Here is a 12595-nt window from a genome sequence, read left to right as displayed (position 1 = left end):
GTGTGACAAATTCTGGCGGAATGTTGAGGCCTAATGACACCTGTAAGTTTTCCTTGAAAGTTGTTCTAATACCTAGGAGTACTCATGACAAGGCTTCTGCCCATTGCTGCTTATGACACACAATTGCTGCCTTTAAGGTACTGTGCCAATGTCCTATGAGACCCTTTCTCTGTGGCTGGTAAGCTTTCATCCTGATGTTCTGGACACCACAAAGGTTGCATAATTCTATAAACAGGAGGGACTGGAACTGCTGGCCTAGGCCCGTTGCAATACACACTGCACAGACAAAATGGACTAAAGTTAGAACGGGAATGCTTTTGCCATTGTTTTGGCTGTAGTAGTGGCTAGCGGCACCATTTCAAACCAGTGAGAGTAATGTGATCTATTGTTGAGAGTATGTAGCAATAACTTTCTGATTCCGGCAGTGGTCCTAAGAGATCAAAATGTACATGTTGCAGTTGCCTTTTTGGTATTTGATATTTGCCACGCCTGGGGTACATGTAGCATCCTACTTTACTTTGTTGATAGCTAATCCACTCATGGCTCCAGAACTTGTAGCCCATCCTCACTTTTGGCCAGACAAACTGTTTGTTATGTTGTTAATTTTGTCTGGTCTTACTCCTGAGTGAGATACATTGTGAAGATTGTTGTAAATGGTGTTCCAAAATTTTTGCGGGTCTACTGTATGCAACCAGTTTTGGGGGACATCACACCATAACCAAGTAGTAGTTCCAGGAACCATCATATGCTCTAATTTAGGCCCTGTAGCAGCGTCTTGTAGTAATTCCTCTATTTGTGGGCCTTGGTGTTGCCCTACAGTGAACTCTTCATAATTGATGCCGATTGTTGCAGTGTTAATGTTTATGCGAAAGAGAAAATCGGCCACAATGTTGTTTGTGCTCTTAATACGAACGTCATCTTTAGTGAACTTGACAATAAAATCGAGGTGATGGAATTGGAGTAGGTACAGTCCTTGCTCTGGTTGAATTGTTACATATGGATGGTTTTTGGTATGTTGTGTTCCACTCCATGCAAGATCTGTCACCTGCATGATGAATGTGCCAACTTTTATCTTACAAATGTTTTGCAGTTGCCATCTTTGAAGTTTTTGCTGTCCTAGACCTGCTATGCAGTGCCACCAGACCGTGATGTGACAGTTCATCATCTTCTGCGGTGGGTGGGTGCTGAAAGAGAGCTCTGATTTATTTAAACTAATAATGCAACTCATTTACAGTTGCAGGTGATACAGATCTAGCACAGCTTGTAGATCAGAAATAGATCATTATGTGTTTTGCCGTAATGATTTGACAATACAGAATGACAGTTACCATCTCTTCAGCTGTTCTGTCCTTGACATTATTGCCCGTGCCGTTTGCTCCATTGCATCCAAGGCACCATCAATTCGCAACACCAAAGCAGAAGTGGGATTCTGCAGCAGCTGGAGACGTGCACTCACCTTTGCGCTTTGTTGATGTTCTGAACTGATGCTGTTTACACTAAACCTGCACATATAGCAAACCAGAGCACACACAGTGGGATATTCCACACTTAACAAGTATCTAAACAACATTTCAGTTTTCCATGAACATCTTTTGTTGGCCTAAGTGGTTAGAAGTGTAACACATTATTCCACAGAATCAAAGCGTTACACTACAGATGGCCTCCACTCCGATAAAAGGTGTTGTGTAATCCGACTTACTTGACTAATTATGACATAGTCTAAGATAAGTTAGATTCAGTTTCTGTTCTATAGACCCAAAAATGAGATGATTCTTGTGGGCATGGAACGTGTCAGAAAGTATAACACAAGAAACACAGAACATTCGAATATAATACTCATTTCCCTGATCACTTGTCAGGAGATTGTAAAGGTACGTGAATACATTACAGTAAACAGGAACTGCTAATATTTACAGAATTAATACACTGTTAGAATGAAACATAGTTATGGACTTCTAATAAATTTATCAAATACAAAATAACCTAATATTGACTGTTGTGATGAAGTACTGTCAAAACTGAAGTCTAACAGCCATTTTTACTTGAGCTGATGTAACAGTCCTTCTTAAGATATAAATCTATAGTGTACAAGGAATTGTGTACCAAAAAATCTTTCGGACTCTGTTTAAACTGTGCTGCTTTACCTGAAGCCAAGTTTTTAATGGTTGCTGGCAATTTATTGAAAATGTGTGCTCGTGAATATTCGCCCCGTTTTATTTTCCAAGGTAAGGGATTTTAGGTCTTTATGTGTATTGTTCGTATTTTTAGTATTGATATTATCTATTGAGCTGTTGATTGGAAACAGTGAAATATTATTTGTAAAAAAATTCATTAAGGAACAAATATGCTGAGAAGCAGTGGTTAGAATGCCCAGGTCCTTAAATAGGATTCTACGTGATGTTCTTGAATTTACACCACAAATTAGTCTTATTACATGCTTTTTGCCTCTAAAAACTTTTGCTTGGTTTGACAACTTACCCCAGAACATGATCCCCATATGTCACAACAGAATGAAAATAAGCAAAGTATGTTGTTTTTATATATTTATATCTCCTACATCTGACATCATTCGCATTGCAAATAGACTTTTTCAGATGCTACAGCAATTTTGTGCTATGCCCTTCCCATTGAATTTATAATTGAGTTGTAATCCCAGAAATTTAACACTGTCAACCTTTTCTGTCTGCATGTCTTCATATGTTATACATGTTCTGGAAGGAAATCTCTTATAAGTTCTGAACTGCATATAGTGGTTCTTTTCAAAGATTAATGAAAGTAAATTGGCATTAAACCATTTATTAATGTCAGTGAAAATTTGATTAGCAGCCATTTCTAAATCTGTACTTGACTTGCTATTTATTGCAAATGTTTGTATTATCTGCAAACAAAATAAACATAACATCTGGCAACATAACAGATGAGAGGTCATTAACATACACAAGAAAAGACAATGGATCCAATGTGGAACCTTAAGGAACACTCCATGTAATTAATTCCCGATCAGATGAAGATTGATTGCATACTCCACAGGTATTTTGCAACAGCTTTTGTTTCCCATTAGTTAAATACCACCTGAATCATTTTGCAGCACTGTAATATTCTAATTTACTAAAGAGAATGCTGTGATTCACACAGTCAAAGGCTTTTGACATGTCACAGAAAATGCCAATAGCTCTAATTTGTTACCTAATGAATTAAGTATGTGCTCACTGCACATGTAGATAGCCTTCCCTATATCAGAACCCTTAAGGAACCCAAACTGTGACTTAGATAGTGTATTATCTGCAGTCCGATGCGTAAGATGGCTGAACACAACATTTTCAGATATTTTTGGAAAAGCCGACAAAAGTGGAAATTGATTAGTAGTTTAATGGTACCTCTTCATCCCCTTTCTTGTAAAGGCGTTTAACTTGGTCATATTTTCGCCAGTCTGGAAATGTTCCAGTGATAAGAGACTGATTCCACAAATAACTTGTAGATAGAACTCAACTCACATGAACATTCTTCGATTAACTTCACTGATATGTTAACATAACCGCTGGAATATTATGAAAAGAAAGTTGCTATTCACCATGTAGCAGAGAGCTGAGTCGCAGATACCACAACAAAAAGCCTTTTTGTTATGACTATCTGTGACTCAGCATCTCTGCTGTATGGTTAATAACAACTTTTCTTTTCATAATATTGTTACATTCCATCCTGAATGTTCCATTGTTTGATTTTAACCACAAGAATACTTTGGTTTTAAGGCTGTTATGATGGATGCTACTTTTTTGGGAGAAGTGAGTGTTGTTTTCATTTCACTGAAGTTATTTGTAGAGACTGGTCTCAGATATTACTTTGCATTGTTTACTGAACTTGATAAACACATGCTGTCTGTAACAGAAACAAAGTACTTGTGTAAGAGGTTTGCAGCATTACATGCATTTGTTACCAATGTCTCATTCGTTTTTAGAGCTACCTGTTCCACTTCCTTTCTGGGCCCGCCTGTCTCTGTTTTTACAGTAACCCATATATTTTGTTGCCTGGTGTAATTGTCTTTTTCTCGTAGTAAAGATGCTTGGATTTTGGATTACTTGCTTCAGTATTTTGCAGTAGTCTTTGTAGTACATTACAGTGCTAATATCAGAGCTGTTCCCGGACAGTAGCTGTAGTTTCCTTTTTGTTCCACATGAGACCTTTATTCCTTGTGTATTCCATGGTTTATTTTTAGGCTTCTGTTTGATATGTTTTACGTTTAGGGGAAAACAGATGTGGAAGTAACTTTATTAATGAATGCTTTGTATTTTCCATTTGAATTGGAAGTATTGTAAACATCTATCCAGGTCATATTGTTGAGAAATCTCTTAAAATTCTTCATTTTTAACTGATTTATGAGCCTCTGGTACTCAGATTTAATATATTTTATGTCCTGACAAGTTTCAACATTTAAAATAAGATGTTGAATGGCATGATCAGATAGCCCATTTACTATTGGTTTTGTGATGCAACTTTTTTTCCCTAGATTTTTCTACGAAGTTATTATCAATAACAGTCTCCGAGCATTTACATACCCTAGTTGCAAAGTTCACAGTTGGAATTAAATTGAATAACAGTGTTGCTTCCAATTTTGTATGAAGTGGTTTAAGTTTCCTAAGGCTGCTCTGGTGTACTTACTATTATAAAGGACTTGCTATGAAATACCACTTCTGTAGTGCAAGCTTCTAAGCGCTGCTCCGAGCAAAACTTATTAATATCAGTGTTCTCGAAATTAAAACAGTTTCTGACAAATGTGGCAACTCCTTCTTTCTCCATATTTTCTCTACAGAAGTACAAGGTTGACTTAATTCCTGTAACATCTGATGTACAAGTATCAGTGGTCACCTGATTTTCAGAGAGGCAGTTGCTCAGTTCTAATTTTTCAATACAGATAAGCAACTCATTAAGTGCCTATTGGCTTCTGTCTCGGGTTCTTTGGCCGACGTTCATCTAATGATTTTTCTGACATTTCGCCAGCACGAGTGGCTGGCATTGTCAAAGCTTCACCCTCCATTGCCGGTGGTGAACTGGAGCCGAGCTCGTGGTCGCAGACTATGTGTACCCGGCACGTCAACGTCCGAGGGCTTCTCCGCGGTCATTTCTGGTGCGGTTCTCCTCTTGCTACCTGCAACAGTTGTTCGCTGCAGTACGGGAAGCCAGGACCCGTTTATCTTAAGGCTTCCCTCTTTCTTGTTGAAACTGTTCGCGTGTTTTTGTATTTCTACAGCTTCTCTGAACAAGCGCATGTGATAGTGCTTCTCTACAGCCAGAACTTCCATGCCGGCGAATTTTATTAGGTGGCCGGTCTCATTCAGTGCGTGCTCTGCCACGGCCGATTTCTCCACCTGCCCCAATCTGCAGTGTCACTTATGCTCTTTGATCCTGGTGTTAATTGATTGTCCAGTCATTCCGACATAAACTTTTCCGCATGTGCATGGTATACGGTATATTCCCGACATCACAAGTGGGTCTCTTTTCTCCTTCGCCGATCTAAGACACTCTTTGATCTTCCTTGTCGGTTTGAAAATCGTCTTTACGCCATGTTATATGACCGGTTCTGTCCGTCACTCTGGGAATGTATGGCAGAAAGACCGTACCCAACATTTCTTTTTCTGGTTCCTTACTTCACCGAGTGTTTGGCTCTGCTACACTTCTAATATAATTTTTGGAGTACCCATTGCTCCTCTGAACAGTTTCCAGGTGTTGCATTTCTCGTTTGAGGTGTTGCGGCTCACATATTCGTCCTGCTCTCCTTACGAGCGTACTAATCATGCCTCTTTTCTGGTTTGGGTGGTGGTTTGACAGTTTGTGCAAGTATCGGTCCATGTGTATCGGTTTTTGATACACGCTGTGTCCCAGGTTTTCGCCATCCCTTGTGACCAGCACATCTAGAAATGGCAGTTTCTTGTCCTTTTCTACTTCCATGGTAAATGTTATGTTGGCATGGAGGCTGTTCAAGTGAAGTCACCGAGCTGTTCTTCACCATGGCTCCACACCACGAAAGTATCATCGACATACCTGTACCACACCTTAGGTTTGCAAGTCGCCAAGTCCAGAGTCTGTGCTTCGAATTGTTCCATGAGGAAGTTGGCCACCACTGGACTAAGAGGACTACCCATGGCGACACCTTCCAGCTCTTCATAGAAATTGCCATTCCACGTGAAATAGCTCATGGTGAGACATGCACATTAGATGAACGTCGGCTGAAGAACCCGAGACAGAAGCCAATAGGCAGTCTGTCAACAAGTGGCCACGAAAGCCTTAACAATTTTGAACTCATTAGGCTTACCCCTCAGACCTCGGATATTCTGGTGCAATAAGGATAAATGATTTCATGAATTGGCAGAATTGCAACTGGATGGACCTAATTTTTCTGTCAATTTCTGAATGTCTACAGTTCCAGTTAGGGGTTGCTTGAATCAATTGTGTATACTAGACTTTGCTTTCTGGTTGCCTGCTTTATCGGCATGAATGTCATTTTCAACCTGTCTCTGAACATTGTTTGTTTCACCCTCCCTATCCTAAAAAAGAACTGCCATTCTGTCACCTGCATCCATTGGTACTTTACCAGATATGATAGTGCCCTCCCTTAAGATATTTGCTATTATTATTCACTAAATAACAACAATTTTAACTTTCATTCAGTTATTATTAATTAAACTGAATGTCCCTTGAGACCAAACTCATTGTTATTTCTTCAAACAACAAAAAAAAGTATATGAGTATATTTCTTTTCTCTTAGTCCTTTTTAATTAATGAATATTAGGTTTCCTAGGATAAACGTGACAGCTATCATCCACAGTGTCTCTACTTACATATCTATGCATATTACAAAAAACACCATCACATTCTGTATTCCTTTTCTTTGTAAGATATGCCTTGATTCATCATTTCTCACATACATTCCCCCCCCCCCCCCCCCCCTTTTTTTAATTTCACGGAAGTTTAGCTCTACACTTTGCATTTTCACTTTAGAAAAATATGATGTATTTCAGCTGCCTTAGTTAAAAGATAGTCTCTTCAATAGCCTCCTTTCAGACTTACTCACTTCACTCAAAATACTGGCTTATGTCCATTTCAACCATACACTTGGGCCTTGCATGTAATAATGTAGTAAATGACTTTCCCTTTTCACAGTTTATTGTTCTATTTGTATTGAATTTTCATTCATACTATCACCTAATTATTTTATACATACATTATTTCCTTTTCGTAGTTCGATACACGAGAGGTATTTGCCCTGTTTGATCGTATTGTACCATTATTACAGTGCCCTTACTCAAAAGTAACAGCATTTACATTGTTTTTAATGAATTGATCATAACAGCATAAATTTCTCAAATTTATTGAGATAGAAAATGTTTAGCTTCATCTTTACCATAATGAATTTGTGCTGATATTTTAACCTGAACCACTCTCCGTAATTTCAAATTTCAAATCTGTGGTAAGTCAAATGTGTGCAGAAATGTAAATGCAAAGAATCATCAGTGCCCAGGTAAGTCTGATTGGCTTTAACTATTTTTGACAGCACTGCTAGTGTGACTAATAGTCACTGTACAGCTTCTTACCTCTGGAAGAGCTGCCTTATGCCTTCTCCTATTGGCAGATACTGTGTAAATACCTTTTCGTCACTGGTCATTCTATCTATGGATTCACCTGACCAAGGATTAGACCCTCTCTTCCCTGGGTTCACCTGTCCTTCTCCTCTCTGATACCCTTTTAAAACTAGGTATGCTCCATCTCAAATCTTTAACAGTATGCACAGCCTCTGACTCTTATTTTATCCCTCCCAGTGACGATGTTTCTCAGTAGCATATCGAATCTACTTGGTCATTCCAGATGTATATTTCTGTACTCTTTCTTTTCACCTGTGCTTCTTGCAATGCCATAAGGTGCATATATTCCATTAAATCATCCAGTTATGAGCCCTCTCTCATGTTATTCCTCGTATGTTTGTTTTTCTACTTGTTACTAACAACATTCCTGCATGCCGCCCCAGCTAGTCTTCATCTTCCAATAGATACTTGTTGACCATGACTGTCCATGAGGGATCTCTTCATTACTACTAGCTTATAAAGACTGTCTTTATTCTTCATTGTCAAAGTGGTCACTCCCCACTCACATCAAAAACAGTGGAAAAATGCAATTTGGAGTGTTTACCTAAGTGAAACATAGTCTTAGCCACAGCAGCAAAACAGTTAACTTGCCAAAAGCTTCTGTCTCACCTGCATGATAGTGCGTCATACTCCATTTAGGGAATAGTTTCCTTTTCTGTCTTCCCACTTTTTAGTTGATGTACCTAACATGTATTGTTACCTGACACCTTCTAGGTCTATATAGAACCTTCATAAGGTGTATTTACTTCTAGGACATGACAGTAGAGGAGATGAATTTATGTTAAACTCAACAGGAAAGTAAGGGTGGAAGAAACTGCTCCAGGGAAAACAAAATATGGAATGCTGCTACAGTTAACCGGTACACCCAACAGATGTCAACCTTCCAAATCTGCAAAGATCGCAGATTCTCTGGGGATATGAATTTCTTTAACATCTCGTTATTGTATAATCCTTTTTCTTGACCAGTCTCTAGATCTACTAAGATAACTGCTTTTGGATGAGGTAGACCCCGCACCTTGAGCCCCCCTGTAGTGTGGAAAAACTTGCTGGTTTCCTTTTTTAAATTCCAGTCATTAACCTAGAATGCAGGTGTAATTGCTGTTTTGTTGAAGTTTTGTAGTGTACTGTCTGCTTGATTTTGTAAATTTTCTTCACTGTGTTCTGTTGTTCTTCTACTTCAGTTTCTATTGAAGGTCGTCACTTAAACAGCTTCAGTATTGGTTCACCAATGAAAGTTGTATTCACAATTTCTACCTGTGGTAAGCCTGTAGACATATGGAGTTGTTAATTCAAAATAGTTTGGAAGTCAAGAATCAACTGAGCCCCTGGCTTACACTTGTTAGACCAATATGTTCTGCACATGTGTTAAAACTCTTTCATTACTTGTTCACAAGGGTTAGATTACAGATGATCTTTTGGAATAGCTATATGTCTTATTCCTTCCATACTAGAAGCTCTTTGAAACTATTGCTTGTAAATTGTGATCCTTTATCTGTGAAGAATCGATGAGGCTTACCTAAATCTTTGAAATAGTATCTGAAACATTTTATTAGTATATCTGGGTTAGCTTGTTTGATAGGATAATAGATGTAAGTGACACCTACTTAACATGTAGGTAACTGTCCAAAAAAATCAGCAGCGGTTAAATCACGTAACATCTTTAATCTTTTGAGATATTTCACAAGATCATAGTAGTTTTACTATTTTTGGGCTCAAGTTCTTGAAGTAACAAAATTTATTCATATGCCTCAGGAATACCAAAATCTCCATATCCTTATGAATAAATCATATTAGATCTTTTTCAACACTTTGAGGTATGCACAGTTTTGAACTAGGTAAAGTAGTATTAAATCTCCAGAACAAGATACCATCAGTTATCATCCATAATGCTGCCTCAGTTGGTAACAACAATGCCTTTTCACATTGCTGAAATGTAATACTAAAATATTCCTCTGTTTTTATACCCTGCTTTATTCTTAAGGCTAGAGCACTGAATTTGTCGTTAGTATAATTTAAGGTTAGAAAATGATTGCAAAAATGACACCAGGTCCTTCAGTCCATCTCATTGACACCTAAATCTTGACCACACATCGGGAACTTTGTATTGAGAGCCCGATATGTAATTAAATTTCTATTTGGAATTCTTGTAAAAACAAGCATTTGGAATTTTTGAATACTCCATATGATAACTAGTAGTTCCTTTTCCACATCTGTGTAATCTAATTCATGCTTATTAAGACTTTTACTGTTAAAATGATACTTTTATGCAACCCAGTTTCAGGATTCCATTACCCTTGAAATAATTCAGAAACGACACCATATTCTGATATGTTCGTTGCTATTTTAAATGGCTCATGCATCATAGGATGTTACAGTATGGACACATTCCCTAATGCTTCTTCAATATTCTAAGAAGCTTCCGATATCCCTTTGTCACATGTCCATTTAGCTCTTTGCCTTAATAATTTTAACAGTCTAGAATTGTTCATTACCTGGCCATGTATATACCTACGATAAAAATCCTTCTAGTTCAAGGAAAGAGTGTAATTGTTTGTAGCCCTTATCCTCTCAGGGTCAGGTTTGATTCCATGTACATGTATGATATGTCCTAAGAACATTAATTCCTCCCTACCAGCATGAAATTTGGACAGTTTAGTAGTAATACCTTTCTCACAAAACCTTTTGCTGTGTTTTTGTTACTAGAGTACAGTACTCTTCCCATGTCTTGGACAGTATTAAAATATCATCTATATAGATAATCGTTCTTGTAAGAAGTCTTTCCCCAAAGCTTCATCTAAAGCATGAATAAATACTGAAAGTGAAATGTTTAACCCAAAAGGCAGTACTTTGAAATGATACAGGTTTCAGTCAAACACGAAAACTGTATAGTCTTTCAACTTTTTTGTGTAACCTTACTTGCCAGTATCCAACTGTCAAATCCAGTGAACTGAAATATCTGGCTTGTTCAAACCTAGCTAGCAATTCATCAATACACATACGTCTGACTCTTTCAGTTTCAATACGTTTATTGAGAGTATGTACATCTGACTTGTAAGACCAGGAACACTCTGCTACCTTACTTAACAACCAACAGTGGATTGTAGTAACCACTTACACTGTGTTCAATGATTTGATTGTCTATCATCTTATTAATTTTTTCTTGAACTGCAGGTCTTGACCTTATAGATACAGGCACGTAAAAATTAAAATGAGTAAACCTAAACAACTGAATTGTTATGAAATGAAGTTAATGCTCTTCAATTTACAATTAATCATGCCTATTACATTGAAGAAAAGCGCATCTCCTGCAAATGCACTTCACTTTAATTGTGCTAGCTTTAAAATCCAAAGAAAGTAAGCCACAACAGTAATGTTAGCAATCAAACAGAGCTATGCCATTTCCTCAGTGACACATTAATTTGTTTCATTCATTTACACTGCGTTCGTGAATCACAACATACAAATTTTCAAAGCAGAGAGATCTCTGGCACCAGCTATAACTAGAAACTGCACACTCTGACACACTGAAGAAAGTATGTTATCAATTTCACAAACCTCATACTTCGCTGCACAGTACTTGCTGCTCGGTGACTGCAGTGGGGTGGAGTGAATGACAAACAACCTGTGCGCATGATAGTTTAAAATCTACAATATAGGAAAAGATAGATTACTACTTAACGTAAAGAATACATGTCAAATTGCAGACAGGCGTGATTAAAAGACACTCCCATATAGCTTTTGGCCACAGCCTTCGTTAGTACACACACACACACACACACACACACACACACACACATGAGCAAAAGCAAGCAACCAAGCAAACACCCCTCACACATACACAACCGCCTACTCCACCATCAAGGGCCAGAATGAGTGTTTGCGCGTGAGGTTGTGCTTGTTTGAGCGTGTGTGTGTGTGTGTGTGTGTGTGTGTGTGTGTGTGTGTGTGTGTGTGTGTGTGTGTGTGTGTGTGTGTACTGGGGAAGGCTGTGGCTGAAACCTACATGTGAGTGTCTTTTAATCGCGCCTGCCTGCAATTTGACATGTAGCAATCTATCTTTTCCTACATTGCTGATACTCCTACCTGGAGTTTCCATTGTTTGATTTAATGTTTAAAATCTGTACTTGAATGAGGTCATAACTGCTTATTGCCTGAATTATGGTCCAAATTTTTGTGCGGGATCAATTTATGGGGCTGATATTTTGTGTGTGTGCTGTTTCCTTCTTAAAATATGAGTTCGTGTTGGTGATGTTTTTTTGAAACAGGACAACTTAATGGAATATGAGTAGAAAACATTAAACCACTTTGTAACATCTTCCCCTTGAGAGCAAAACATTGGCTTCTGTATGCATACAACTGCATGCAGTCACATGCCTGACCAGGTGTTGTGTAAGAACATATTTTGTTTAGTGAAACTGTTTAAGGCTATCAAATATCAGGTACCACTGTCTACGTTCTTGTAGATCTCATGAATACATTTTCATCTTAAGCTTGTTGATAAATGATGAGAATAAATTAAAGTAATTAGTTTTACTTTTTATAGTCTTAGATTATAGCATTATTAAGGTGATTTAATGGAATTATGAGCAAACGTTGTGATGTGTTGAAATAGATGTAAGTTGTGTGTTTATTTGCAGACGCTACGCTGCTGTTGTCTTTATAGGACTGGCTCGCTTTGAGACAGGAAAACGCAAGCTGCAACATCTAGTACTGTCTGATTTTGAACACTGTGCTCATGCTATCATGGGAAGCTGGACATATCGAGATCCAGGGACAGAACATGATCACACTGACCTAGACAGAGAGTTCTTGCTTGACCTGCGTGAACTCAGATGCCTGCAGGATAAAGAGAAAGAACATAAGCAGTAAGTAAAACTGTTGTGACAGTAAGTGTAACTGTTGTGGCACTTATATCTCAGAAATTCCCTTATTCCTGTGGTGAGGTTTTGGTTGTAACATAC

At 38.1% G+C, this 12595-nt stretch overlaps 1 protein-coding gene across 1 annotated transcript in view; it reads left to right on the top strand.

The window, feature by feature from the left end:
• The window catches only part of LOC126100333 (acidic fibroblast growth factor intracellular-binding protein), a 100743-nt gene that overhangs the window by 43055 nt on the left and 45093 nt on the right, over positions 1-12595 (top strand). Inside the window, exon 6 of the mRNA XM_049910945.1 lies at positions 12272-12499. Coding sequence (XP_049766902.1) covers positions 12272-12499 — 228 coding nt within the window. The remainder of the gene's footprint in view (positions 1-12271; positions 12500-12595) is intronic.

Source organism: Schistocerca cancellata, chromosome 9 (assembly GCF_023864275.1).
Source record: "Schistocerca cancellata isolate TAMUIC-IGC-003103 chromosome 9, iqSchCanc2.1, whole genome shotgun sequence".
Taxonomy (NCBI): Eukaryota; Metazoa; Arthropoda; class Insecta; order Orthoptera; family Acrididae; genus Schistocerca; species Schistocerca cancellata.
This window is presented reverse-complemented; position numbering and strand designations above follow the sequence as displayed.